General features: G+C 65.2%; 1 protein-coding gene across 4 annotated transcripts in view; it reads left to right on the top strand.

The window, feature by feature from the left end:
• The window catches only part of LRP1 (LDL receptor related protein 1), a 38,917-nt gene extending 15,748 nt beyond the window's left edge, over positions 1–23,169 (top strand). For 2 of the 4 annotated variants that reach the window (XM_086628511.1, XM_086628513.1), the window contains 48 exons: positions 443–632; positions 1,034–1,238; positions 1,467–1,659; positions 2,119–2,244; positions 2,345–2,473; positions 3,015–3,134; positions 3,838–3,951; positions 4,424–4,573; positions 4,869–5,003; positions 5,544–5,660; positions 5,897–6,025; positions 6,481–6,603; positions 7,045–7,185; positions 7,260–7,447; positions 7,716–7,899; positions 8,111–8,196; positions 8,557–8,676; positions 9,038–9,225; positions 9,418–9,623; positions 9,860–10,048; positions 10,261–10,409; positions 10,973–11,066; positions 11,494–11,610; positions 11,719–11,838; positions 12,365–12,487; positions 12,862–12,987; positions 13,234–13,350; positions 15,237–15,343; positions 15,553–15,685; positions 15,951–16,070; positions 16,622–16,744; positions 17,012–17,155; positions 17,238–17,372; positions 17,635–17,754; positions 18,044–18,315; positions 18,405–18,583; positions 18,871–18,977; positions 19,199–19,315; positions 19,670–19,846; positions 20,245–20,385; positions 20,465–20,638; positions 20,735–20,896; positions 21,105–21,279; positions 21,622–21,726; positions 21,916–21,980; positions 22,242–22,329; positions 22,509–22,653; positions 23,029–23,169. In XM_086628511.1, coding sequence (XP_086484637.1) covers positions 443–632; positions 1,034–1,238; positions 1,467–1,659; positions 2,119–2,244; positions 2,345–2,473; positions 3,015–3,134; positions 3,838–3,951; positions 4,424–4,573; positions 4,869–5,003; positions 5,544–5,660; positions 5,897–6,025; positions 6,481–6,603; positions 7,045–7,185; positions 7,260–7,447; positions 7,716–7,899; positions 8,111–8,196; positions 8,557–8,676; positions 9,038–9,225; positions 9,418–9,623; positions 9,860–10,048; positions 10,261–10,409; positions 10,973–11,066; positions 11,494–11,610; positions 11,719–11,838; positions 12,365–12,487; positions 12,862–12,987; positions 13,234–13,350; positions 15,237–15,343; positions 15,553–15,685; positions 15,951–16,070; positions 16,622–16,744; positions 17,012–17,155; positions 17,238–17,372; positions 17,635–17,754; positions 18,044–18,315; positions 18,405–18,583; positions 18,871–18,977; positions 19,199–19,315; positions 19,670–19,846; positions 20,245–20,385; positions 20,465–20,638; positions 20,735–20,896; positions 21,105–21,279; positions 21,622–21,726; positions 21,916–21,980; positions 22,242–22,329; positions 22,509–22,653; positions 23,029–23,169 — 6,809 coding nt within the window. Of the gene's footprint in view, positions 1–442; positions 633–1,033; positions 1,239–1,466; positions 1,660–2,118; positions 2,245–2,344; positions 2,474–3,014; positions 3,135–3,837; positions 3,952–4,423; positions 4,574–4,638; positions 4,642–4,868; positions 5,004–5,543; positions 5,661–5,896; positions 6,026–6,480; positions 6,604–7,044; positions 7,186–7,259; positions 7,448–7,715; positions 7,900–8,110; positions 8,197–8,556; positions 8,677–9,037; positions 9,226–9,417; positions 9,624–9,859; positions 10,049–10,260; positions 10,410–10,972; positions 11,067–11,493; positions 11,611–11,718; positions 11,839–12,364; positions 12,488–12,861; positions 12,988–13,233; positions 13,351–15,236; positions 15,344–15,552; positions 15,686–15,950; positions 16,071–16,621; positions 16,745–17,011; positions 17,156–17,237; positions 17,373–17,634; positions 17,755–18,043; positions 18,316–18,404; positions 18,584–18,870; positions 18,978–19,198; positions 19,316–19,669; positions 19,847–20,244; positions 20,386–20,464; positions 20,639–20,734; positions 20,897–21,104; positions 21,280–21,621; positions 21,727–21,915; positions 21,981–22,241; positions 22,330–22,508; positions 22,654–23,028 lie in introns of all 4 variants that reach the window. The other 2 variants (XM_086628512.1, XM_086628510.1) reach the window with 2 other exon arrangements.
• Positions 23,170–27,424: the final 4,255 nt, after the last annotated feature.

Consider the following 27,424-nt stretch of genomic DNA (forward strand, 5'->3'; position numbering starts at 1 on the left):
GCTCTCCCTGGGCAGAGGGAGACCCCTGCCCAGCACCACTGCTGCGGGACGGGGACCGGAGCAGGGCCTGGCCGGCGCAGGGGAGATGAGCTTGGAAGCCAAGTTCGAGTCCTGTCATCGTAGGTGAACATCGCTCAGCCTTCCTGCTGGTTGCAGGGGTCTGCCCCCGGCGCCCCTCAAGTCTCGGGGTCTCAGCTCACCCGTTAGCACAGACACTAACGACCCTGCTGGGTCCCCTCAGGTGCTGCCACGTTGGTACCGCGTTAGTGAGCAGCCAAGAGCCTCCACGGGATTTTTTGGGGGATGTGATTAAAAGCAATGACTTCAGGCTGCTGCAGAAGCCACGTCCCAGTGTCACAGTCAGCGCTGTGGTGCGGAGGGAGCGGGGCAGCCTCACAGGGGCACAGCTGGACGTGACCCTTGCCCATCCTCCCTTCTGCAGACGTGGGCTCGGTGGAGGGGCTGGCGTACCACCGCGGCTGGGACACGCTGTACTGGACAAGTTACACCACCTCCACCATCACCCGCCACACCGTGGACCAGAGCCGGCTGGGGGCTTTCGAGAGGGAGACGGTGATCACCATGTCGGGGGACGATCACCCCCGGGCCTTCGTGCTGGACGAGTGCCAGAAGTGAGTGGCCATTGGTGGTCCGGCCAGCCTGCCTGGGGATCCAGGTGGTCCCAGGGCCAGCGTCCAGACGGACACCTCTTCACTGGCGAGGAAGTGCTGGCTCCCAGCAGAGAGCACTGGACCCCAGGGGGGAAAGGCCCTGTGCCCCTTCTCCCCACATGTCCTTCAGCACCCCAAAGCAAAGTCAGATACCCCGTCCCATCCCTTCTCTGGCCGGCTGGTCCCATGGGGTACCATGTTTCCTGGCTGGTTGCAGTGTCCTCATTCATCCCCTTCCCTTTTCATGCAGGGACCATGTCCCGTCCATCCCAGAGCCCCACAGCAGCAGAGGGCTGGGCTGAGCCAACACGTACATGGCAGAGCTGGGGCTGCAAAGGCATCGTTTGTCTCTTCCCTTCCAGCCTGATGTTCTGGACCAACTGGAACGAGCAGCACCCCAGCATCATGCGTGCCACTCTCTCTGGTGCCAACGTCCTCATCATCATTGACCAGGACATACGGACACCCAACGGGCTGGCCATTGACCACAAGGCCGAGAAGATCTACTTCTCTGATGCCACGCTGGACAAAATCGAACGCTGTGAATATGATGGCTCCCACCGCCACGTGAGTCCAGACCCGGCCACAGCGGCAGAGATGGGGGAGGAGAGCAGCGAGTGGTTAAACTGGGGCTGGCGTGTGGCTGGAGGAGAGCAGAGCTGTTCCCGGGGCATGGGGGGGGGTCAGGCCCTCCCCTGGGACGGGCACACGGGACGGGCAGCGCTTGGGGTGGTGCTGGGGGCTGCGTCTGGCAGCCAGAGTCCCTCGTGCTCAGGGTTTGCCGATGTCCGACAGGTGATCCTGAAGTCAGAGCCCGTGCACCCCTTCGGCCTGGCCGTCTACGGTGATTACATCTTCTGGACCGACTGGGTGCGCCGGGCTGTGCAACGCGCCAACAAGTACGTGGGCACCGACATGAAGCTTCTGCGTGTTGACATCCCCCAGCAGCCCATGGGCATCATTGCCGTGGCCAACGACACCGACAGCTGTAAGGACCCCCTGCACCCCACCTGGCACCTGCAGCCCCACCATGGCAGGACCCCTCCCCCCGGCCTCTGCCAGGCCTCTGCCCCTTCTCCCGGGCAGCTCAGCCCCCTGCTAGGCAGCGCTGCTCTTCCAGCCCGTCTGCAGGCCAGGGGACGAGGGAGCCCATCCCACCATCCTTCCTGGCCGGTCACTGCCCCTTCGGGACCCTCACACCAAAGCCTGTCCATCTCCAAACCCTGTCCAGGCTGAAGACAGAGAGAATTTACTGCATTTATGCTCTTCCCAGGGCATCCTCCTTGCACGATGTGGGGAGGCTGGATGCCCCCAGCCCCATGCACCCTCCCAGCCCCGTCTGAAGAGCCCGGGGAGGAACCCCTACTTTTCCTCTGCCCAGCAGGGAGGACGAGGGGAAGGGTCTGTTGAGACTGACCCTGGTGTGACTGCTCCGCGTCTCTCCTAGGCGAGCTGTCCCCGTGCCGGGTGAACAACGGCGGCTGTCAGGATCTCTGCCTGCTCACGCCCAAAGGACACGTCAACTGCTCCTGCCGTGGCGAGCGCGTCCTGCAGGAGGATTTCACCTGCAAAGGTGGGGGGGAGGCGGAAGCGGGAGCTGATGGGGATGGGGAAGGGAGCAGGAGAGGCCGGTCTCAGCCTGGCAGAGCTGACGCTCCCTGTGCCCTCCCCAGCCCTGAATTCCACCTGCAACGTGCACGACGAGTTCGAGTGCGGGAACGGCGACTGCATTGACTTCAGCCGGACCTGCGACGGCGTGGTCCACTGCAAGGACAAGTCAGACGAGAAGCAGTCCTACTGCAGTAAGGTTCCTCCTCTTGCTGCTTTGCTCAAGCACACACACGCACCCCCGGCACGCGCAGGCGCCCTGCTCGAGCTGTCAGCTCTGCCCGGCAAAGGCAGCCAGGACTCCGAGTCTTCTCATGGCCCTCAAGCGCTCGCAGTCCCTCTTGCCCTCCCAGCGACAGGCCCAGCCAGGCTTTAAAGGCTCCAGATCTTCTCCAGAGGGGCAGGCTGGAGACTGAGACACCTTGAGCTGACCTGGCGAGGGCTGTGCCGCCCTCCCTTAATGCCAGCCCTCGCTCCAGCCCTCGCTCCTCCTCGGTGGGTCAGGGTCTCTGCTGGGCGAAGGCCGAGCTTAACCCTGCGATGTCGCCGGCACAGCACGAGGGAGCGTGTCTCCTCATCCTGCCCGTGTAGTTCCTTCCCCTGCTGAAGGGTCCCTGAGGAGCAGAGACACCGGGTGGTGCCGGCCCTCCCCTCGCGCTCACCTCCTCCTCCTCCTCCTCCTCCTCCTCCTCCTCCTCCTCCTCCTCCTCCTCCTCCTCCTCCTCCTCCCTGCAGGCAGCCGCAAGTGCAAGAAGGGTTACCTGCACTGCATGAACGGGCGCTGCGTCGCCAGCCGCTACTGGTGCAACGGCGTGGACGACTGCGGGGACAACTCGGACGAAGTGCCGTGTAACAGTAAGCGGGCTGGCTGGCACGCGGCCAGCCCCTGCCAGGGCTCCGTCAGCTGTCTGGGACAGGGGCAGAGGCTTCGGGAAAGAGTAACCTTCAGCTTGACAGGAGCAGAGTAGAGCCAGGGCTTAACGGGGAGCCAAGGTCTAAATCCTACTGGTGCTGCTGGTGCCACAGACGGCTCTGTGACGCTCGCTCCCTGGCCGCTGGGAGGAGGAACTCCCCAGCACGGCCATGCAGCACCCAGAGCCTCCCGAGAGCAGTGGTTGTGGCACCCAGGAGGAGCACGAGGCGATGGCGAGGCACGTTGTCACTGGTCCTCGTGGCTCCTGTGCTCCTGAGAAAATGTCACCCGAGCACCCCCAGGGCAGCGTCCCCTCCGAGCTGCAGGGCTGCAGGAGCCTGTCTTGGTTCCGAACCGACGGGGAAGGTCAGGAGCTTCCCTGAGCCCGTCCGGGGCTGCTCGCGACGGGCCGGCTCGGGAGACGAGCTCAGGCTGCCAGGCAGAGCGCGTGAGCCGGAGGCACCAGGGCTCAGCCAGGAGGGCACCAGGGCTGGGAGCGCGGGATCGGGCGGTCCGTACCTGTGCTGGGCAGTGGGGGGATGTCCACGCGTGCACGTCTGCAACGTGGGTGGGGGCTGCGGGGTGGCTGTACACGCTGAGTCCCCCAGCCCAGCCTCAGCCGCTGCGGGGGCTTCCCCCTTGCAGAAACCAGCTGTGCCACTACCGAGTTTCGCTGCCGAGATGGGAGCTGCATTGGGAATTCGAGCCGCTGTAACCAGTTCATTGATTGTGAGGATGCTTCGGATGAAATGAACTGCAGTGAGTGCCCCAGCTTCTGTCCCTTGTCCCTGCTGCCTCCCCAGCTCTGCCCTCATGTAGCTCTGGAGATGCTCCTGCCCTCTGTGCCCACGGGCAGGGCCTGGGTCCCTGCACCTCGTTTCAGTCCTTGGGACTTGTGCTGAATCAGGGAGGGAGAAGGGCGCTGGGTCCCATCCCGGCAGCAGAGGCCAGCCCAGGGCAGCCCACTGGCTGGAAGCAGCCCCAGCCCATCGCCGCGGCCTCCCGTGCCATGCTTGGCACCTCACCACTCGACAGCCCATCAGAAGCACTTGACGTGGTCGCAGCAGCTCGGGGCACATATGGGGCAGAGTCAGCTCGGTGCTGCTCGGGGGAGTGGGGGCTGTCAGCAGCAGGGCGAGGGTCTGTGCTGCACGGTGGGAGCCGGACCGAAGGGCTGTGCCGCCGCCGAGCAGCGCCCGTCACGCCGTGCTCCCGGTGTGGTTCCTTGCAGCCGCCACTGACTGCAGCAGCTATTTCAAGCTGGGGGTGAAGGGTACCACGTTCCAGAAGTGCGAACACACCTCGCTGTGCTACGCCCCGAGCTGGGTGTGCGATGGGGCCAACGACTGCGGAGACTACTCAGACGAGCGCAACTGCCCGGGTGAGAGCCGGGAGAGGAGAGGGGGCTCGGGCCCGGGCAAGCCGGGCCATCACCCCAACCCACAGCTGGTGCTCCCCTTTGGGATCTGTTTGGGTGGTGGATGCTCTGTTTGCACTCCGGGACCGTTATCCTTCACCCACGCAGCTCCTGCATGGAGGGGGCTCCAGGGCACTGATCGGTGTGGGACCACAGAGGGCTTTTGGGGAGGAACCCGCCGGAGTCGGGCAGCTGTGGGCTGGGAGGAGGCAGGACACGTCCACACCACCACCCCTACTGACGTTTCCTTCACACCCAGGTGGGAGGAAGCCCAAGTGTCCAGCCAATTACTTCGCCTGCCCGAGCGGGAGGTGCATCCCCATGACTTGGACCTGCGACAAGGAGGACGACTGCGAGAACGGCGAAGACGAGACTCACTGCAGTGAGCGGCAGGGTGGGGAGAGAAGGGACCCCGGGGCGACAGCACGGGGTGGCGAGTGCAAGTGTGCTGGAGGGGAGGCAAGACCCTCTCCTCTCTCTGACGTCCCTTTGCCAACGACCAGACTCCAGATTCTTCCCCCGCTGTGGTGTTATTCCACAAACTTGGGCTTTTGTCTGTGACCGATGCAAATGTCCTGCTGCGTTCCTTTGCTCAGCACGTGCACAAGTGTCCGTGGGCACTTTGAAGGTGGCCAGTTGCGGCTCACTTGAGTTACATTTTTAGTTCAAAATTCCCTGAACAAAGCCCAAACGGTGCTCAGGAACTGGGGAACCTCCCCAGCTCCAGAGCAGGAATCCCACACCAGCCCTACAGCTGCAGTGCCCGTCAGCATGGCGTGTGGGCACTGCCAGCTCTGGGTGAGCGGTAGCCCCAGCAGCACCCTGGGCTCCAGCCTTGGAGCCTGGCTGGCCCAGCCTGGCTGTGCTCTGCTGCCATGTCCTTCCCTGGCATTGCCCTGGCTCTCACCCCTCCTCCCCTCTCCTCCTCTCCCAGACAAGTTCTGCTACCCCGTGCAGTTTGAGTGCAACAACCACCGCTGCATCTCCAAGCTCTGGGTGTGTGACGGGGCAGACGACTGCGGGGACGGTTCCGATGAGGACAGCCGCTGCCGTGAGTCTGCTCCAGCCCCTGCTCTGACCTCGCTCGGCCCCTGCTTGCGCTGCTGCTCCATTTCCGTGTGGTCCTGCCCCTGCCCATCCCTTCTCCCACCCTTGCTTTTCTGTGCCGTGTTCCTCACTGCTCTTCTCCTGGGCTCTGTAGCGTGGGGACCCCCTGAGACATGGGGGCATGTAGCCCAGGAGTGCCGTGGGGGTGACTGGCCTCCTTCCTGCTTCTCCCTTCCTCAGGGCTGACCACCTGCAGCACGGGATCCTTCCAGTGCCCGGGCACCTACGTGTGTGTGCCAGAGCGCTGGCTCTGCGACGGGGACAAGGACTGTGCAGACGGAGCTGATGAGACACTCGCTGCTGGCTGCCGTGAGTCCCCGGAGGGCTGGTTCGTGGTGGGCCAGGGGCTGGAGAGGAGCGAGCGTGGTGTGGGCAGAGCTGCCCAGGAGGGCGACCCCCACACCCCGGGGTCCTGGTTGGGAGCAGACAGGGTGCCTCGTCCTGGCCGCTTCCCTGCAGACTCGCAGGCGGAAACTGTGATGCTGTGGTCCCAGCAGACCTGGACACGGGGATGTTTGGGTGCTTTTCCCTGACTGTGAGGAGAGGAGGAGCATCATCCCACGGAGCAATAGCCACAGGCACCATGTTGCCTGGGTGCTGCTCACAGCCACAGGACAGGGGCACAGGCTGGGGGCACAGGAGTGGGGGTCCTCATCCCGACTGCGCCGTGCCTCAGCTCGTGTCCCCAGTGCCCCAAGACGCAGGGCTCGGGGGGCTGATGGGAGAGCGGTCTGGCGGGGGCTGACGGCGGTGCCTCGTCACAGTGTACAACAACACGTGCGACGAGCGGGAGTTCATGTGCGGAAACCGCCAGTGCATCCCCAAGCACTTCGTCTGCGACCACGATGACGACTGCGGCGACGGCTCAGACGAGTCCCCGGAGTGCGGTGGGTGTCCGTGGGCCGGGGCAGGACAGCGAGGGCCACATCTCCTGTAGCACTGGCCCTAGTGGCCATGCTGGGTCTCCTGGGCTTTGGGATGGGACCCTGGCAGGGTCATCATCATCCAGAAGGGTTTGACGAGAGAACAGGGTGAGGGGGAACCGGGAGAGGGAGCAGGAGGGGTTTGGTGCCAGAGAGCCACAGGAGAGCTGTGCCCCCCAGCCCGGCTGCAGGGCGGCTGCGTTGGCACAGCACAGTTTTGGAGAGATCCAAAACCACTCGCGTTTGCCACCTCCTGGGCCCCTGCGGTGCGGCCGTGTCCCGCAGCAGGCTGCAGGGAGGTTTGGGCACCGGTGCCATGGCTCCGTGTAGCCCACCTGCCACGGTGCCGCCGTCGCCGGCTGGGGAAGGTGGGCTGCGCCGTCTGAGCCCGCTGCCCCCCCACAGAGTACCCCACCTGCGGCCCCCACGAGTTCCGCTGCGCCAACGGCCGCTGCCTCAGCAACAGGCAGTGGGAGTGCGACGGCGAGTTCGACTGCCACGACCACTCGGACGAGGCGCCCAAGAACCCGCGCTGCTCCAGCCCAGGTACCCGCGGGGCCGCGGCCGGGGAGCGGGGCCGCCCGGCGCCTCGTGCTGACCACCCCTCCGCCTCGCTGCAGAGAACAAGTGCAACGACTCCTTCTTCCTCTGCAAGAACGGGAAGTGCATCCCGGAGGCGCTGCTGTGCGACAACAACAACGACTGCACGGACGGCTCCGACGAGCTCAACTGCTTCATCAACGAGTGTCTCAACAAGAAGCTGAGCGGCTGTTCCCAGGAGTGCGAGGACCTCAAGATCGGATACAAGGTAGGGGCGCGCAGGCTGGGCGGGTCGGCTGGGGGCTGCTCTCCCACTCCCTTCTCCCTCCCCAGACGCTCTCAGCACGCGGGTCGCTCCCGTCCTGCGCCGGCTGGGCCAGGGGTGCGCACGCGAGTGCTTTCAGCCTGTGGTGTGCGTGCTGCTCTTGCATCTGCAAGCTGTCCGTGCCCGAGCCCGCTCAGCCCAGGGAGATGGCTGTCATGTCCCAGCGTGCGGGCCCGGGATATGTCTAACAGCTCCGAGTTGTCTCCTGCAGTGTAGATGCCGTCCTGGGTTCCGGCTGAAGGACGACGGGAAGACGTGCATTGACATCGACGAGTGCTCCACCACCTACCCCTGCAGCCAGAAGTGCATCAACACTCTGGGGAGCTACAAGTGCCTGTGCATAGAGGGCTACAAGCTCAAACCTGACGACCCCACCAGCTGTAAAGCTGTCACAGGTGAGAGCTGAGAGCGGACTCAGAGGTGGAGATGCTCTTCTGATGACCGTGGGACTTTGCTGGCATTGGAGTCGGTCACGGTGCTCCGCATGGCAAAGTAGCTGCACCTGACTCACGGAGAGCTGAGGAGCAGTGGGGCAGGGAGGGCGGCAGGTCCACAGGGGATCTGCCCGCACCCCAGCAGTGCCTCCCTGATGGTTTCCTTGTGCAGATGAAGAGCCCTTCCTCATCTTTGCCAACCGGTACTACCTGAGGAAGCTCAACCTGGATGGCTCCAACTACACGCTGCTCAAGCAGGTGCGAGGGGAGCCGGGAGCAGGAGGGGCACCAGCTCTGCCCCGCATGCCAGGGGTTCAGGGTTGGAGAGTGGCCCTGCAGGGGCCTGGGAGTTTGGGCTCTTGGCTCCCCGGGCAGTCGATGGGTCCTGTGTAAACAGCAGCCCTCGCTGTGGGTGTCCAGGAGGTGCTGTGCAGTCAGCAGCTCTTTGCTGGCAGAGCTGTGTAAGGTGGGGGCTGCACAACAGTTGTCTGTAGGTGCTTTTAACTTCTCTGCTGCAGGGACTGGGGGTTGAGGCTGGGGGCTCACTGGTCTTTGTAAAGCTGCCGTGACCCTGTGCTGGTGGGTGAGGCTGTTTCAATGCTTCTCCCTTCCTCCCAGGGGCTGAACAACGCGGTGGCTCTGGATTTCGACTATCGGGAGCAGATGATCTACTGGACAGATGTCACCACACAGGGCAGCATGATCCGCCGCATGCACATCAACGGGAGCAACGTTCAGGTGGGGGACTGGGGTAGCCCCTCGGGCACCCCCGGTCTGGGCAGCTGGTCCTCACCCACCCCCTGCACAGAGAGGCCACGGGGGAAGTGGGCACGGGCCCTGCCGTGGGGCCATTGCTGGGCATCAGCCAAGGTTGCTACAGGGATGTTTTGCAGCACTGTCCCAATCAGAGGTGGGCTCCATGCTGCCCCAGCACAGTTGGCAAGGAGGGTTGGAGGAGAGAGGAGTGAGGAAAGGGAGCTGGGCAGGACCATCTGCAGGGGCGATGTGCCAAGGAAAGGGGATGTTGTCATCCCTGGGGGACCGGGATGGGATCTGGTTCTCCCTGTCCAGTCCCAACATCTCTGTTTTCTCCCAACAGGTTCTTCACCGCACCGGCCTCAGCAACCCTGACGGGCTGGCAGTGGACTGGGTGGGAGGCAACCTGTACTGGTGCGACAAAGGTCGGGACACCATCGAGGTGTCGAAGCTCAACGGCGCGTACCGCACCGTGCTGGTGAACTCGGGTCTGCGTGAGCCCCGCGCTCTGGTGGTGGACGTGCAGAATGGGTGAGAGCCTGGGGGACCCGGACCTTCCCCTCGACGCAGGGAGGGGGCTGGCAGGTCGTCTCCAAGACACCTGGCTGCTTCTCCTGCCCTGCACCCAGGTGCCCGGGCATCTCCACGCAATGGGCAGCGTGCGGCTGCTGCTGTGGCTTGGGCCGGACTCAGCATCCTTCCGCTCTTCTGCTTCATCCCCAGTTACCTGTACTGGACAGACTGGGGGGACCACTCCCTCATCGGGAAGATCGGCATGGATGGCACCAACCGCAGCGTCATCGTTGACACCAAGATAACTTGGCCCAATGGCCTCACCCTCGACTACATCAACAGCCGGATCTACTGGGCCGACGCGCGGGAGGACTACATCGAGTTTGCCAGCCTGGACGGCTCCAACCGGCACACGGGTGAGAGTGCTGGGGCCTCCAGCACGTGCCGGGCCATTGCGGGCTGGGGCTTTGGCTCAGTTGTGGGAGCAGGAGCCAGGGCTGCTGGGCACGGTCCCCAGCTCCAGCAGCTCCTCTGTGCCTCTGACCGGAGGAAGAGGTTTGTTCCCGGGCTGAGCTGTCCCTGGAGGAAGGCTGCGCTGTGGGAAGGGGGATGTGGGGCAGCCCCTTGCTGAGCTGCTCGTTCCCCCTTGCAGTGCTGAGCCAGGACATCCCGCACATCTTTGCGCTCACCCTCTTTGAGGATTTCATTTACTGGACCGACTGGGAGACCAAGTCCATCAACCGGGCCCACAAGACCACGGGAGCCAACAAGACGCTGCTGATCAGCACGCTGCACCGGCCCATGGACATCCACATCTACCACCCCTACCGCCAGCCCGACGGTGAGCTGTGGCGCCGTGGCGGCCCCGGTGCTGCAGAGCAGCCCTGGGTGGGCAGGCAGGGCTGGGCACGACAGGCAGAGGGACGCCAGGTTGGGCAGAGAGTGCAGGAGTGGGGTGTGCGGTGAGAAGGGTCTTGCGGCTGGGAGTTCACGTGCCACCTTGAGGGTCCCCCGCCTTGGTCTGACTCGTGGTTGTCTCCCCGCTCTCCCCAGTTCCCAACCATCCCTGCAAGACCAACAACGCGGGCTGCAGCAACCTCTGCCTCCTCTCGCCGGGCGGGGGGCACAAGTGTGCGTGTCCCACCAACTTCTACTTGGGCAGCGATGGCAAAACCTGCGTCTCCAACTGCACAGCCAGCCAGGTAACAGCCTGCCTGCCCCTGCCTGCCCCTGCCCGCCCCTGCCCACCCCTGCCCGCCCCTGCCTGCCCCTGCCCGCCCCTGCCCGCCCCTGCCTGCCCCTGCCTGCCCCTGCCTGCGTACAGATCTCCTGCAGTGAGTGTGTTCCTGTGCTCATGTGCGTGTCCCTCCTGCCGTGGTTTCACCAGGTCCCAGCTCCTCTGTGCTGGTGCCAGCGCTGTGCATCTGGCTGCTGGTGTGCGCTGTCACCAGGCGCGGGCAACACCTCCCTCCTGTGGCACTTCCCAGCGCAGACAGACTGCGGTCGTTTGGGGGTGCCCAGGGGAGCCAGAGACCCTCCAGCTCTGGAATGACCTTCCTGCCCCCTCCGTCAACCCCCAGGGGCTGTGTGTGGTGGGCTCAGGGTTAAGACTTTGCTCCAAGTCAAGACACAGAGTGTCCTGGGGGTGTCTGGGAAGGGACAGCACAGAGATCGGTGCCGTTGTCAGAGTTCCCTGGCAACAAAGCCTTCTGGGGTCCTCTCTTCCCCTTCTGAGCCGCCCTCACCAGTCGTCTCTCCGTCGCAGTTTGTCTGCAAGAATGACAAGTGCATCCCTTTCTGGTGGAAATGCGACACCGAGGACGACTGCGGGGACCGTTCGGACGAGCCGGAGGACTGCCGTGAGTGCTGAGCGTGGCTGACCACAGCCCGCGGCGTCCCAGCACCCCGGCCACGCTGCCCGGCTCTTGGCAGCCCTGTGGCATCAGTGTGCCGTCCGGAGCAGCCCGGCGCTGCCGCTGCGGCTGACCCCCCAGAGCCCTGCAGCTGCTCTGGCTTCGGGCCAGCCCTGCCGCTCCCTGCGCAGCCCCGGCGGACAGGAGGGTTACTCCATCGGCGGCGCTCAGAGAGCCGTGGGACAACGTTCTGTCCCTGCCCGGGGTGTTGCCCTGCAGAGGACAACAGCCCCTTCCCTGCTCTGGGGCCCGGGGTTGGGTGCTGGTTGCTCAGTCCCTGCTGAGGACCCCAGAGAGGAAAGCGGGAGGTTGAGGTTTGCCCCGAAAACGTTCCCCAGAGCGAATGTTTCTCCCTGTCTTACTCGCCCCACAGCTGAGTTCAAATGCAGACCGGGGCAATTCCAGTGCTCCACGGGGATCTGCACCAACCCGGCCTTCATCTGCGATGGGGACAATGACTGCCAGGACAACTCCGATGAAGCCAACTGTGGTAGGTTCCCCACCTGCCCTCGCCACCCTCGAACCCCAGCAGGTCTACAGCATCCCAGTGGAGCAGAGACGCAGCGTCAGCTTTTGACCGTGCTGCTTCCCCTCGCAGATATCCACGTCTGCCTGCCCAGCCAGTTCAAATGCACCAACACCAACCGCTGCATTCCCGGCATTTTCCGCTGCAATGGTCAGGACAACTGCGGTGACGGCGAGGATGAGAAGGACTGCCGTAAGCGGGGAGCCGTTAGGCGCGCTGGGGCCGGGGAGCGTGCACGGTTAGGGGTGAGGAGCTCAGCGCTGCATCAGATCCGTCGTTGGATGGTGGCTTCTCTGCAGGCTGACTTCTGCGGGTGGCACTGCCCCCGGGCAGGGGGCTTTCTCCTTACCTCTGCTCTGCACAGAGCCTCTGTCCACCGTCACCCTGCTGCCCCTACAGACACTTCTGTTTCCCAGTGGAAATGAAATCCTTAAATCCCTCAGAGTGGCAAGTTCAGTATGTGACGTGGATTTGCACTGAGCCTGTTGCACAGCTGAGGGATCCCGTGGCTTCTGCCCTGTCCCCCTGCAGCTGGTCGGGTCTTCCGGGGTCACCACAGGGCTCCACTCCCCTCCCGCCTCGCACACGTGGTCCCCAAGCACGGTCGGACGCCTGTGATGCCCAGAGCCTCTGCTCAGTGGGGCGGTTTTGTGGGGCGGTGGCTGCAGAGCCCTCCCTGCACCGCGGCCTCTCCTGACTCTGCTTCTCCCGCCCGCAGCGGAGGTGACCTGTGCCCCCAACCAGTTCCAGTGCGCCATCACCAAGCGCTGCATCCCCCGCGTCTGGGTGTGTGACCGGGACAACGACTGCGTGGACGGCTCGGACGAACCTGCCAACTGCAGTAAGACGCCAGCGCGGTGGCCGGGGGTGGGTCTGGCCACACCAAAACCGGGAGCTCCCCCGCAGCCGGACACGTCTGTGCGTCTTTGCTTGTGGGATGGCAGGTCCCCGCTCAGGCCCCGCTCAGTCCCTGCAGGCAGTGGGTGATGGTAGTGGGGGCTCTGCCTGGGTCTGTCCCACCGAGATCCTCCTCTCTCTGACTTCTCCCTGGAGAAGAACTTGAGACAGGGAGTACTTGCAGGGGTGCTGCGCTCAGCTCCAAGCTGCTGGCACAAGGAAGGTGTTCGTCAGCCCTGTGGAGAAAGAAATGTTCCTGGCCAATGCCAACCCCACCTCCCCTCCCTGCATCCATCTCATCTTGTTTCTCCCCGCCAGCACAAATGACGTGTGGTGTGGACGAGTTCCGGTGCAAGGACTCGGGCAGGTGCATCCCAGCGCGCTGGAAGTGCGACGGGGAGGACGACTGCGGGGACGGGTCTGACGAGCCCAAGGAGGAATGCGGTGAGCAGGGGCTGGGGCTGGGTCAATGAGCCCAGAGGGCATCTTGTGGCCCCCATTCCCCAAGGGTCAGGCTGCCCTGGCACTGACTGTCCCTTCACCTCCGCGGTGTGCCTGGAGCCGGGGCAGGTTTCAGCTGCTCCTTTTCTGAACCTCGTGGGCAAGGCTGGGTTGGAGGCGGGCTGGCAGTGCCATCCCTCCCTGTGCGCGGGGCAGTGCTGATGCCTGTCCCTGTCCCATCCCTCCCAGACGAACGCACCTGCGAGCCCTACCAGTTCCGCTGCAAGAACAACCGCTGCGTGCCGGGTCGCTGGCAGTGCGACTACGACAACGACTGCGGGGACAACTCGGACGAGGAGAGCTGCAGTACGTGCCGCCTTCGAGCTTTTGCTGTCGCGGGAGCTGTGCCATGGAGAGGGGTAGCGGTTCAAGTCCCCTCGGCCCCTCTGGTGCCACGGGCCAGGGAGCATCAGGCTGGCTGGGGCAGGGGGCCGGGGGGCCGACGAGCAGCCTTCTTCCCTGGGCAGAATTCCCTCTGGCTAGCCCAGTCCCGCAACCAGGGCTCGGCTGCTGGTGGATCAGAGGAGAGGCCCCAAGTGGGACAGGTGGGAGGGAAGAGGTGACCCCAACACCCTCCCCAGCCGGCAGCGCACGGGCCAGCACGGCCCTGCGCGCCTGAGGGGCTCGCGGGTGCCTCATCCTGCTCGCGGTGGAGCAGCCTGGCTGCAGACCGTCGCCCCGTGCTTTGGCCCCAGCCCGGCAGGCAGCACCCTTTGAAACGGTGCAGCCTGGGAAGGTGGTGGGGACACATTAAGCCTTTGGGACGGGACTGTGGAACCACCTGAACCCGGGTGACAAACCCGGAGTGCGCGTGGGAAGGTGGCTGGTGCCCAGAAGCCACAGCAGATGGTGAAGTTGCTGCCCCTTAATGAGTTCCTGCTTGTTAGCGGAGCTGTGCCAGCACCCGCTCTGCTGAGCAGCAGAGGACCAGGACCGTCCGCGTGGACGAGACGGTTCTTGGGGCTCTGCTGTGGGCAGGAGCCTGGTCCTGTCCCTCCGGAGGGGCCCGGGCTGCCCACAGAATGGCACCGGTGTCTGCTGCCAGCTGCAGGGGCCCGGGCAGAGCCAGACCCTCTTCCCACTACGTAGCACCCGCCCTGGGTCCCTCTGTCTCCCTGCAGCTCTCTTAGGGTGCAACTTTTTTTTATTTTCTGTTGATTTCACGTTGTGGTTTTGAGTTTGTGCCATTTCACTTCATCTTATGTTTTTCTCCATTTTCACACTGTCGTTATGGGGCACTCAGAGGTAGGTTCCTGCCAAAATCTTTTAATTCCATGTACAGTCTCTCTAAAATAAATGAAGACAATAAATCCTAGGTGAGGGCAGAGGGGTCGGGACTGGACAGCCCAGGTGGATTTACTGAACATCAGCACCAGCATCTCCCTCCACTGGAGCCGCAGTCAGGGAGGATCCGACCCGGCTGCCTCCACTGCCGGGGCCCATGCATGGCTCATACTTGGCTCCAAAATCTGTCCCCACTCGGCCCTTCCTGCTCTGGCTGGGCACCCCCTGCCCCCCTCTTCCCCTACAGCCCTGTCAGCTTCTGCGCTGCGGCCGGAGGGGCCACCTGCCCCCACACCTCCTGACCCGGGACCTCCCGGGCAGTGGGGCAGGGAAGGGTCCCGAGCGCTGTCCTGGGCAGGAGGCCGTGCCGCGTGCCGTCCTCCCGCAGACGGATTTGGCACCGACTGTGCCAGTGCTGGCCCAGCGGGTGCGTTGAGCTGCGAGGGGGTCTCTGTCCCCGTGCCCTGTGAGGGGGGACGGGTGTGCTGGCTCTGCCAGACCTGCCCGGGGCACCGCTGCCGTTCCTCCTGCCCACGGCTGCTGTGGGGCAGCAGGCATGGGCAGCAGGGAGCTGTGGGGCCAGTGCCACCTTCGGAGAATACCCTGGGAGACGTGCAGCCGCGAAGCCGCCAGAAGCGAGTCTGTATGGCCATAGTACCCCCAAACTTCCCCGCAGGGAGCTGGGAGCCCTGGCGCGGGATGGGAAGGGGGCTGGGAGGTGGTATCAGCCGTGCCCATCTCTGGCAGTTCCCCTGGCTCTGCTTGCACCCCACCCTGTCCCCAGTGCCACTGGATGTGTGTCTGTGTCAGCTTGTGCCCCCCAAGCTGTTGGCCAGGGAGACCTTCTGCCCTCGCAGCCTTGCCCGCAGCGCGCGCTCAGGGCAATGTCCCATGTTCTCTGTCCGCAGCGCCCCGACCTTGCTCGGAGAGCGAGTTCTCGTGTGCCAACGGCCGCTGCATTGCCGGCAGGTGGAAGTGTGATGGGGACCATGACTGTGCGGATGGCTCTGATGAGGTACAGTACCCTGAGCAGGGGCTTCTGCCAGTACCTTCGTCCTGCCCACATGTGGGAGTGGGGACAGGTCCCACCCAGTCTGTCTGTGCCAGGGGTCCCCTGCCACCAGGGGAAGGGCTGAGCCTGGTCCTGGATGCAGTCATGGGACAGGAGGCTGCGGCAGCCAGGGCTGTCCCTGCTGACCGCTGTCGCTCGTCCTCCCCCTGCAGAAAGACTGCACGCCGCGCTGCGAGTTCGACCAGTTCCAGTGCAAGAACGGGCACTGCATCCCCATGCGCTGGCGCTGCGATGCTGATGCGGACTGCATGGACGGCACTGACGAGGAGAACTGTGGCACTGGGGGTAACAGCAGCGCTGCGCGGCTCCCTCGGGGCTGGTCGTCTTCTCCCCGTGCCCTCGTGTCCCCTGTGTCCCCGCTGTGGGTGGGAGCGCCCCCCTGCATGTGTGTCAGCCCTGCTCTGCCCAGCTCCAGGGCATGTGCGCACACATCTCCGAGCCCTGGAGAGCCCCCAGCTATGCTGGAAATTGGAATCGCGGCCCCAGAGCGGCGTTTTGGCAGCCAGGCAGCGCTGGCTGACGTGTCTCCTCCTGCCCCGTGCTGTCACAGTTCGCACGTGCCCCTTGGACGAGTTCCAGTGCAACAACACGCTGTGCAAGCCCCTGGCCTGGAAGTGCGATGGGGAGGATGACTGCGGGGATAACTCGGATGAAAACCCCGAGGAGTGCTGTGAGTGACGCTGCGTTGCCTCTGGCTGCTGCTGGCACGGCCCTGCCCGGCGCACGTGTGCCCGCAGGGGCGGCAGCCTGCCCCGAGCACCCATGCACCGGGGAGGGCTGACAGTCCCAGAGCGCGGGCACCGCTGCAGGTACCCAGGGGGGGCTGTGGGTGCCTCTGGCAGCTCCGCACGTCCCGTCTAGATGAGTCCCCTCGGGGTGGCTGGTGGGGCCAAGGGGGCAGGAGGTGACTCCGGTCGAGAGAGCTGAGCTGCAGAAGTGCTGAGCCGGGCGCAGGGCTGGCAGCGGGGAGCGGGGGCTGAGGGGGCTGAGTGGGCAGGGGGACGGGTGAGAAGAGGGCTGACCCTCCTGCAGCTGGGCCAGCAACCGGGCAATTGTCTTTGCTTCAGTCTCTTTGCTTTAGTCTCCGGAGCCCGCTCGCCCTCGTGGGACAGGTCTCCCTGGAGAGCGGGCAGAGGCTGAGCAGCGGCTCGTGACAAGCGTGACAGCCTGGCCATGGCGTCTCCTTTCACCGTCACCGTTTGTTTCTGTTTGCTGGTGCAGTGAAATTCCAGTGTCCCCCCAACAGACCGTTCCGCTGCAAGAACGACCGCGTGTGTCTGTGGATCGGTCGACAGTGCGACGGCATCGACAACTGTGGAGACAACACGGATGAGAAGGATTGCGGTGAGTGGGGCTGCCCGTGGGCACCACCCTGTGCCCAGCGCGGACAGGGCAGCGTGTCGCCGCTGCCCTCAGGCTGATCCTCGCCAAGCCCTGGGTTCAGCCCAGGTGCTGGTGTTTGCTTTGCCCACTCCTTCTTCCCAAAACTGGGAGGCGGGTGCAGGTGTCCAGGGTCCCTGCTTGGTCCCCTCCCGTGCCGTTCGCACCCTGTGGCTCCCGCAGGGTGCCAGGGGGCACAGCACGTCACAGCCCCTGCCCGCGCTTCCGCAGAGTCACCAACAGCCAAGCCCAAGAGCTGCAGCCAGGACAAGAACGAGTTCCTGTGCGAGAACAAGAAGTGCATCAGCGCCAACCTCCGCTGCAACTTCTTTGACGACTGTGGCGATGGCTCCGATGAGGAGTCCTGCTCCCACGGTGGGTGGGGAGCTGGGCGGGCGGTGGGCACCGCGGGTGGACGCTGGGGAAGCGCAGGGGCTGACGGCGTGTCCCACCCCAGACCACAAGTCGTACGACTGCATGACCAACACCACCATGTGCGGAGATGAGGCCCAGTGCATTCAGTCGCAGTCCACCACGTACTGCACGTGCCGCAGAGGCTTCCAGAAGGTGCCAGACAAGAATTCTTGCCAAGGTACTTCCTGCCACTGCCAGAGAGGGCTTGGGGTCAGGCCGTCGGGTTTACGGTTGGTTTTTGTCAGTAAGATGTGTCTTCATGCCTGTGGAGTGGCTGGGGCATCGGAAACGTTGTCCTTGGGCACAGACATGGGGAACTGGGGGAGATGGGATCTCCGAGCCCTGGGTAGTGCAGACCACCCCCCGGAGAGGGGCCATCCCTGGCCGTGCGTGGGGCACCCTCCTGGTCTCTACCCTGACTCTCGTCTCCTGCTGCCCAGATGTCAACGAGTGCCTGCGCTTTGGGACCTGCTCCCAGCTCTGCAACAACACCAAGGGCTCCCACGTCTGCAGCTGCGCCAAGAACTTCATGAAGACGGACAACATGTGCAAGGCAGAAGGTCAGGAGGGAACAGGGCTGTGCGCACATCCTGCGCCTGCCCGTGCCACCGTGCAGAGCCCAGCCACTCTTCCCTCCCTGTTCCTCCCCCTGCACCCCTGCCCACCCTTCCTTCTGGCACTGCCAAGGGCGGGTGTGGGCTCTGGTGGTGCTGTCAGTCTGTCCTTCCCTGGCAGAGCAAGCCCCAGGGGAGTGCCAAGCTCCCAGCGACCTCATCCCATGCCCCACCGTGGAGCTGGGCTGACTCCCTGCTCCCGACCCAGCCCATGCCAACAGCTCCTCCTCTGCAGGCTCCGAGCACCAAATCCTCTACATCGCGGACGACAACAAGATCCGGAGCATGTACCCCTTCAACCCCAACTCAGCCTACGAGCCAGCCTTCCAGGGCGACGAGAACGTGCGCATCGACGCCATGGACATCTACGTCAAGGGCAACAAGATCTACTGGACCAACTGGCACACTGGCAGGATCTCGTACCGGGAGCTGCCTGCCTCTTCCGCTGCCTCCACCGCCTCCAACCGCAACCGGCGCCAGATTGACGGCGGCGTCACCCACCTGAACGTGAGCGCTGTCGGGCGCAGCGGGAGGCACCGAGGCCGGGCTGCCGCCGTCCTGTGCCCTCACCTCTCCCCACTCTCTGCCCTTCACAGATCTCGGGGCTGAAGATGCCGCGGGGAATTGCCATCGACTGGGTTGCTGGGAACATCTACTGGACAGACTCTGGGCGGGATGTCATTGAGGTGGCACAGATGAAAGGCGAGAATCGCAAGACGCTGATCTCGGGCATGATCGATGAGCCCCATGCCATCGTAGTGGACCCGCTTAGGGGGTGAGAGACTGGAGCCCTTTCTGCCTCCCCTCTGCCCAGCCCTCACCCTGGCTTCTCTCACCAACAAGCCCGTCCGTGGTGGAAGCTCCCTGTGCCCCAGCGTCACTGTCTGTGTCAGCTCCAGTTGCTGTGCCGTGGAGTCAGTCGGCCCACTGGGGTCATGTCAGTGACTCCAGGACGCCGTGGGGAGAACGTGGAAGGGTTTCTCTGCTGATGGGGCATTGGACTGTCCTGCTCTTCCCGTTCTTGCTCACCTGCTGGGAATGACCTGCCCGTGTCTTTTGCAGGACTATGTACTGGTCAGACTGGGGCAACCACCCCAAGATCGAGACTGCTGCTATGGATGGGACACTGCGTGAGACCCTGGTGCAGGACAACATCCAGTGGCCAACAGGTGAACAAAGACGGGTGCCAGGAGGGGCACGAGGGCTGGCAAAAGCCTTGGCAGGAGGGACACACAACCCACTCGTGTTGGGGAGGCTGAGCCTGGGAGCTCTGAGCCCCGTGGCAGGAGTGTGTAGGGGCAGCTGGGGGGCTGCTCTGCTGGTCGCGTGGTCCAGAGGGGCTCGGGGTGGGCCAGGGGCCTGTACCTCACTGGGAGTGTGTGCCCCTCAGGCCTGGCCGTGGACTACCACAACGAGCGGCTGTACTGGGCCGATGCCAAGCTCTCTGTCATCGGCAGCATCCGGCTCAACGGCACGGATCCCGTCGTGGCCATCGACAACAAGAAGGGTGAGCACCACCCGGGACCAGCCAGAGCATGGGGAGGGAGGGTCAGTGTCCCTGGGGTGGGGTCCTGGCACAGCCCAGCCCCCCAGGGCCCCTGGGTCGTGCTGCGGGGCAGACCCCAGCACTGAGCCAGGGACGCTCAGCAGGTGGCAGCGAGGGTGGGTTTTCCTTGTTAAATGCTCCACAGCAGGACCGGAGCCTGCTGGCACTGCTGTCCCTGCGACACCATCCTCCTTGTGCAGGGTGGGAGCCTGTAGCCTCAAAATCCATCCAGGATCCCTCATCAGCCCTGCCCAAGGCAGCGAGCAGCCAGCTGTGCCACCTCTGCCTGCACATGTCCCCTCTCTGCTTTCCCAGGGCTGAGCCATCCTTTCAGCATTGACATCTTCGAGGACTACATCTATGGTGTCACCTACATCAACAACCGCATCTTCAAGATCCACAAGTTTGGGCACAAGGCTGTCACCAACCTGACGTCTGGCCTCAACCACGCCACCGACGTTGTGCTCTACCACCAGTACAAGCAACCGGAGGGTGCGTGCCAGCCCTGGGACCCCCACCCTGCTCATGGGGTGGGAGGGAGGTGCCCAGGGTCTGATCTGTGATGCGAGGTGCCAGCAGGCGAGGGCAGTGTTGGCAGAGCTTGAGCCAAGAGGGGACTCAGCCGTCCAACTTCCCTGCCCAACGTGGGGGGCATCTGGATGGACAGAGCAGGAGGGGTCAGTGGGGAGGGAGGGAGGGTTGGGGGGAGACCAGCTGCAATGTCGAGCTGCCAGCTGGTGACCCCAGGGCATGGAGGGACAGGCACGGGGCTTGGGCAGCCGTAGGGCCACGGGGGATGTCCTAAAGCTGTTGGGGGGTAGTTGTTGGCCAGAAGGGTTGTGGGTCACCCCGCCATCCTCAGCCCACGTCGTTCCCTCCCCTCTCGGCAGTGACCAACCCTTGCGACCGCAAGAAGTGCGAGTGGCTCTGCCTGCTCAGCCCCAGCGGCCCCGTCTGCACCTGCCCCAACGGCAAGCGCCTGGACAACGGCACCTGCGTGGTCATCCCCTCGCCCACCGTCTCCCCTGTCGGTACGTCGTGCGGAGGAGGAGAAGGAGGGGGTCCTGCCTGGCACAGCCCCGCTCACCTCCGTCCCTCCCGCCCTCCCAGTGCCCACCACCGACACCTGCGACCTGGTCTGCCTGAACGGCGGCAGCTGCTTCCTCAACGCCCGCAAGCAGGCGAAGTGCCGCTGCCAGCCGCGCTACAACGGGGAGAAGTGCCAGATCGACCAGTGCTGGGACTACTGCCAGAACGGGGGCACGTGCGCCGCCTCCCCATCGGGTGAGGCTTCCGGGGGCAAGCGCGGGGGTCGAGGCTGGTCCTGGGCAGAGAGACAGACGGATGGATGGGGAGCGTGCTGACGGCTCTCGTTCTCAGGCATGCCCACCTGCCGCTGCCCCACCGGCTTCACGGGGCCCCGGTGCAACCAGCAAGTGTGCACCGACTACTGCCTGAATAACGGCAGCTGCACCGTCAACCAGGGCAACCAGCCCAACTGCCGCTGCCCGCCCACCTTCATCGGGGACCGCTGCCAGTACCGTGAGTGTCGCCCGCTCGCGGCGAGGGTGGCGCGGGATGGCGCCTGGGAGGTCGGACTGCCGGATCCCCCTTCTCTGGGGAACGCTGTCTGGGGACCTGGGGTAGTGGTGCTCTGGGGGGGACCGGGGCCACGAGCAGCCCTCTGGAGGGGCCGGCAGTCCGAGGGGCTGGCGTGGGCTGCCCACCCTGACCCCACCGTCCCCTGCAGGGCAATGCTTCGACTACTGTGAGAACGAGGGCATCTGCCAGATGACGGCCAGTGGTGCCAAGCAGTGCCGCTGCCCTCCGCAGTTCGAAGGCACCAAGTGCCAGGACAACAAGTGCTCCCGGTGCCAGGAGGGCAAGTGCAACATCAACAAGCAGAGTGGGGAAGTCTCCTGCATGTAGGTGCCGGGGACATTGAACTCAGGGAGGAAGAGGGGATGGTGGGCACAAGGACCCAAGAAAAAAAATCTGTGTCCTTGTGGCCGGATCGCTGGGGATCGGCTGCAGCCGAGAGAGGCTGGGTTAGTAATTCAGGGCAGCCAAGAGATCTGGGAGACCTCAGGGCCCCGGGAGGAGACAACGGAGGTGTCTCTCCCCCAAGGCCATCCTCGTCCTGATGTCCCAGCAGCCATCAGTGTGGCACAGCTGTAACAGCCTCCCGCAGGCAGAGTCCTGGGTGCCGGGCGGGAGGACACGGGGCAGGCCAGGGGTACACATGTGCCTGATCCTCTGCCCCACAGCTGCCCGGATGGCAAGATTGCGCCCAGCTGCCTGACCTGCGACAATTACTGCCTGAACGGTGGTACCTGCTCCGTCAGCGACAAGACGCAGCTGCCCGAGTGCCTGTAAGCAGAGCTGGGGCTGGGGGTGGGCTACAGGCTGGCTACTTGCCCCTCCAAGCAGAGGCAGCAGTGACTGACAGACCCCAATCTGTGTGCCCTCCTCAACCCCCACGTCTGTGCCTCACCTCTCCCTCCCCCTCCCTGCATGCCATCCTGCCCCCGCTAACCCCAGTGCTCTCCCTGCGCTCTCAGGTGCCCAGTGGGGATGACGGGGACACGCTGCGAGGACTTCATCGTCAGCGAGCAGCAGAGCAACCGTACGTAAGGGGCAGTCCGGCCCCGGGGGGCACCGCGAGGCCCAACACCAAACCGGGGGGGTCGGGGGCACGTTCTTGCCTGTGAAGCCAGGGTTACGTGGTGTCCCCGTGCAACTCCCGAACCCCGTTCTCGGGTGCAGAGGGGGCAGGTCCTTTCCCGCAGGCAGGGCCAGTGCAGGCTGCGGACCCGCTGCTGCCCGCGGCGCGCACTCGCCAGCCCCCACGCACGCTCTGACCGAACCTGCACCTCTCGTCATGCAGGAGCAGCCTCCATTGTCATCCCCATCCTGCTGCTGCTCATCCTCCTCACCGCGGTGGCTTTTGTCTGGTACAAGTGGAGGATTAAAGGGTGAGTCCAGGCTGTGGGTGCCAGGAGGGAGCATTACCCAGCCCTGATAGGAACCTCCTTGCGGGGCTCGAAAGCCTCGGTTACGTGGGGCAAATGAGCAGAGCTGCTCGTGGGGTGGGGGTCCCGTTCGCTGCACCCGGTGCTGCTGGCACTGACCCCCTGTCTCACACCCTCCCCAGTGCCAAGGGCTTCCAGCACCAGCGGATGACAAATGGTGCCATGAACGTGGAGATCGGGAACCCCACCTACAAAATGTACGAGGGGGAGCCTGATGATGATGTGGGGGAGCTGCTGGATGCAGACTTTGCCCTGGACCCTGACAAGGTGAGGAGCGGGGCCACCATGGCACGGAGGGGCCGTTGACTGCACAAGGTCCAGCCCGAAGCAGGGGATGCAGAGGGGCACGTGCCCAGGCGGGGGGCACGTCGCTGTGGCAGTGTCAGGGCTCCGTGGGGGTGCTCTCTGTGCTGGGAGCCTCCGAGGGGCCACAAAGGCTTCAGGGATGGAGGCGGTGGGGAGGGATGGAGGCGGTGAGGAGGGATGGCGGCAGCCACAGGGTCAGTGGTGCTGTACTGGGAGGAGGTTGTGGCTGGTGTGGGCTCTTGCTGAGGCACCCTGGGGCAAGAAACATCTCTGGGACCGCGCTGCTGGGGAGGGGGGTGTCCATGCCCCCTCCCACATGCTCCACCCTCTCCGCAGCCCACCAACTTCACCAACCCCGTCTACGCCACGCTGTACATGGGCGCCCACAACAGCCGCAACTCGCTGGCTAGCACAGACGAGAAGCGGGAGCTGCTGTCGCGGGGCGCGGACGACGACCTGGCAGACCCCCTGGCATAGGGGCAGGACGGGGGCGAAGGGCCGCTGGGCTGCGGCGCCCGGGCCTGGCACAGACACCCATTGCAGGAGAGAGGCGGGGGCCGGGGGAGCCAAGAGCCACTGTATAAATGTACAAATGAAGGATTATTACTTTTCTATGTGAGCAGTATTATTACCTGTATATTCCCCGGTCCCAGGCCTCAGCGCCCCTCATTGCCAGATCCGGCTTTGGTTTATTTTAAATCTCTTTACATTGGGCCCCCCCCTCCCTCCCCATCCCACCCGCGGGACAAGCTGGTGTTTGGGAGCAGGGACGGCGCTGCGGTCGGTGCGCTGGCACGAACTCGCTGCGGCCGCTGCAGCCAGGGCTGGCAGGGGACACGGGGTTACCGCTGCGCGGGGCACAGGCAGCAACGGTGCCGGCAGGGGGGAGGCAGAGCGGGGGCTCCCCAGCTCTTGGCTCCGTGCCCCCCAGCCCCTGCAGCTCCCCTCCATGGGGGTCCCGTTTCCTTCCGCCCCCCAGTCTGCTGCTCCCCGGGTCCCCCCTTCTCCTCCAGCTTGGCCTCTGCAACCCTCCCTCGGCCCCGTTCCCTTCCCTCACCTTATCCTCTGCCCATCTCCTCCCTCCCTCCCCGCCATTCTCGGCTCTGCCCGACTGTTACAGGGGACAGGGACAAAGCCCCCACCGCTGCCCCCAGCCCCGTTGTGGTGCGGAGGGTCCCGGTCCCCGGCGGGCCCGGCCCTACGGCCCCTCGCTCCGGCTTGTTGCCTGCACCTCGCCCGCTCTCCAACGTGCACATTTTTTAACAGGAAGCAAACAGCCCTGGAGATGATCTCGCTTTTGTAGTGGAAATAAATAAACGCATGTGGGGGGAGGGCGGGGGGCGACCCCATCCTTTTATTGGGGGGAAATGTTTTAATAATTTTTGCTGGATTACTTTACAACTAAACAAAACAGATATTGTTATAAATAAAATTTTTAAAAACTGAAGAGCAGGCTGCTGTTTGGTGGGAAGGGACATGCCAGGGAGGCAGTGGGGGGGGGGGGAGGCCGAGGCACTGGTGCCAGCCGGGCCCCAGGTCACCGGGTGCCACAGCCCTGATGCCCTGGAAGTCCAGCAGCGCCAGTCGTGGGCCAGGCAGCGGCGAAGAGGGGTGTCTCGGACGGGTGGTGTAAGGCAGGAGGATCCCACCGGGGCCTCTCGCTGCGTTGCCCTGGGTGCGCACGCGGGGGCACGGGGTTTTCCGTGCAGGACGCTGGGCCGGGGGGTGGATGGAAGGGAGAACTGAGCGGCTTGTGCCCGTCGCGCTGCCCGGGTGCCCCCTGGGGTGCAGCGCCCGTGCCGGCCCGAGTGCCGCTCCACGTGCCGCGACGTTTCCCCGCCGCCCCCGGCACCTCCCGGGCCCCCGCTGAGCACCCCGGGCCCCGAACTGCTGCGGCCTCAGCGGCGGCTCCTTCCGCTGCGCTGCGAGGAGCAGAAACGCCCCAAGGCACCGGGCACCGGGCACCGGGCACCGGGCACCGGCGGCGCGCGCCGTCCCGGGAGCCGCCACCAGGTGGCGCCGCCGCCGCCGAGAACCGAGCGGGGCCGGGGGGCGGCGGGGCGGCCGGGGGGGGGGCGGTGCCCGGGGGGGGGTCGCTTGACCGACGGCTGTGCCCGCCCCAGCCACCGCGCGGGTCTCCCCGTCCCGCCGTCGCCCCGCGCGGCCTCGGGCACCGGGCGCTGAGGGCGGGGGCGCTCGGGACGGAGCATCGCGCCCCCCGACGGCGGCGGGGCCGGAGGGCAGCGCTGGCCGGCCCGGGGCTGGCAGCTGCACCCGGCCACGCGCAGCCTCGCCATGTGCCAGGGCTGCGGGCTGCACCGGGAGCCCCGGGCCGTGGCAGCGCCCCGCGACGCCCCCAGTCCTGCGGCTGGGCAGCGGGTCAGCCCTCGGCACCCTCCTTGCCAGCCCCCGCCTCGGTGCCAGCCCCCCCGGCCGCCTGCGGGCGCCGAGCCGCGGCCGCCGCCTTTGAAAGCCCCGAACCCCAAATCCGCAAAGGGATCCGGCGCGGCCCGAGCGCGGCGCGGCCCTCAGATCTATTTCCATCCCGGCTCTTTGTTCACTTATCGGTTTCTTATATCTCCTTTAGAGGGTTTTTTCTCTCTTTCCCCTCTCTCTCCCCCCGCTTTTCTCTTCTTTTTCCTTCAATCTTTTTTATTTTTTTAAACCTTCACTTGTTTCCCCCCGCCGTGCCTCTGCCCTCCCAGATCTTAGGCCAGTGGCTGTTAATTGTGCGGGAGGGGCCCGCTGGACCTCTTGCAGCCCCTGGTGTCCCTTTGCTTCCCGGTGAGACCATCAAGGACACTGGGACCTCCCTGGGAGTTTGCTCTGGTGATGTGGGGTGAGGCCCTGGCCGCAGCGGGGTAGCGGGTCTAAAGGGCCCACGGGCCGTGCTGGTGATGTTGGCCCCACGCGGCCCCCGGCTGGGGTTCGGGGGCCCCATCCCTCTGCGGCCCTGGGGCAAACAGGGTAAATGCAGCACTGGGGGGAGCCGGCGCTTGAGTCCCTGGTGGGATTGTTGCAGGATCGGGGCTGGGCAAGGAGAGGAGCATGGAGGCTCCTGCCAGCGTGGGAAGCCAGGAGCCGAGGAGGAGCGGGGAGCTCGGGCTGTGGGGCTGGCAGTGGCTCACACCAGCTGGTAGCGCTGGCATCGCGGCAGCAGCAAGAGAAGGGCTGAGATAGGGACCTTCCCTGGAGGGTGGGCTCCCCTGCACCCCAGCTGTGGACCCTGAGCGCGAGGTGCCACATGCCCCTGCCGAGGCGATACTGCATCCAGGTGCCAACCCGGGCCAGCACCGCACTGCCCAGAGCTGCTGTGGGTCTGGGTGTGGGGCTTGTACGGAGCCGGCATGGGGCTGGCTGGGGCCCCACAGCCCCGCCGTGCCAGAACGCCTTCGTCCCCCACTCTGCATCGGCACTGCCCTTTCCCTTTCCTTCCTCTCCTGCTTCCCTTCATTTCTTTCCCTCTCCCTTTACGTTGCTTATTTCTCCTTTACCTTTTATTCATTCTGTCTCCACACGTACGTGTGGTTCTGCAGTGCTCCCCCCATCCTGTGCTTGCCCCCAGCCCTGCTGATACCGAAGCCCCCGCCGGCAGCTTCCCGGGGAAGGCGAGTAGATAATAATAGTAATAACAGTAACAATAATAGTAATAACGGTACAGTGATAGTGCTGGGGAGGGATCCCTGCGGAGCTGGGGGGCGGGATATGAGAACACCTGGCAGACCCCCTCTGAGAGGGGCCTGGCACCAGGCTGGAGAGATGGGCACATGTGTGTGCGTGCACGTGCACACACGTGTACGCGCAGGTGACGGGGGTTGCATGTCCAGCCTGAGACGCGGTGTGTGCTGCTGCAGGTGGGGGTGTTTGCACGCTCCAGGGTGTGCAAGGTGGGGGTGCCCATGTGCAGGCACCCTCGGTGTGTGTGCAGGGCCTGGGGGCTGCCCCCCAAAGACCCTCCTGTAGGGTGGTCCCCCTTTTCTGCTGGAGTCCTTGGGGAGGGGCCCAGCAGCAGGGGACCCTCTCCCCTTCGCAGGTGTAGCTGGGCAGGATGGAGATGGGCGGGACTGTCCCCCCCAGGTGCTAGCACATCCCCCCGGACAGGAGCAGAGCGGGGTGCTGGCATCTCCTGGCAGAGGAGAGAAGGACCAGGGGCATCCTGGGGTGCTGGCGTCTCCCGGCAGAGAGGGGGCATAACCGAGAGCATCCCGGGGTGCTGGGGTCTCCCGGGAGAGGGGGGCAGCCCCGGCTCTGGCCCCTCTCCAGGCGCGGAGCCGGTCTGGCGATCCTGGTGCAGGGTCCCCGGGGCGCCCCCCGGAGCCGCCCCCGCCTGCTGCCCGGTGCCCGCCGCCCGGTGCCCCCCCCGCCGGGGGCGGCGGGCCGGGATTGGCGGGGCGCCGCGGAGGCGCCGCCCGGCCCCAGCAAGTCTCCAACTTTCTTCCTGCCTCCCCTCGCCGCCGCCTCCCTCCGCCGCCCGCCCTGCCGCGCTCCCTCCATCCCGGGAGCCCCGCGGAGCCCCGCGATGCTCCGCCGCCGCCTGCCCGCGCTCGGGCCCTGGCTGCTGCTGCAGGTACGGGGGCACCGGGCGCGCCCCGGCCGCGCCCGCCCGCGGGCGACAAAGTTGCTGCTGCCGCCGGGGGGGTGCGCGGTTCTTGGGGGGGTGGTCGTGTAATTACCGAGGGGGGTTTGCAGTTCCAAGAGGGGGGGGGGTCGTGCAATTGTTGAGCGGATGGTA

This window comes from Tauraco erythrolophus, chromosome 31 (genome assembly GCF_009769465.1).
Source record: "Tauraco erythrolophus isolate bTauEry1 chromosome 31, bTauEry1.pri, whole genome shotgun sequence".
Classification (NCBI taxonomy): Eukaryota; Metazoa; Chordata; class Aves; order Musophagiformes; family Musophagidae; genus Tauraco; species Tauraco erythrolophus.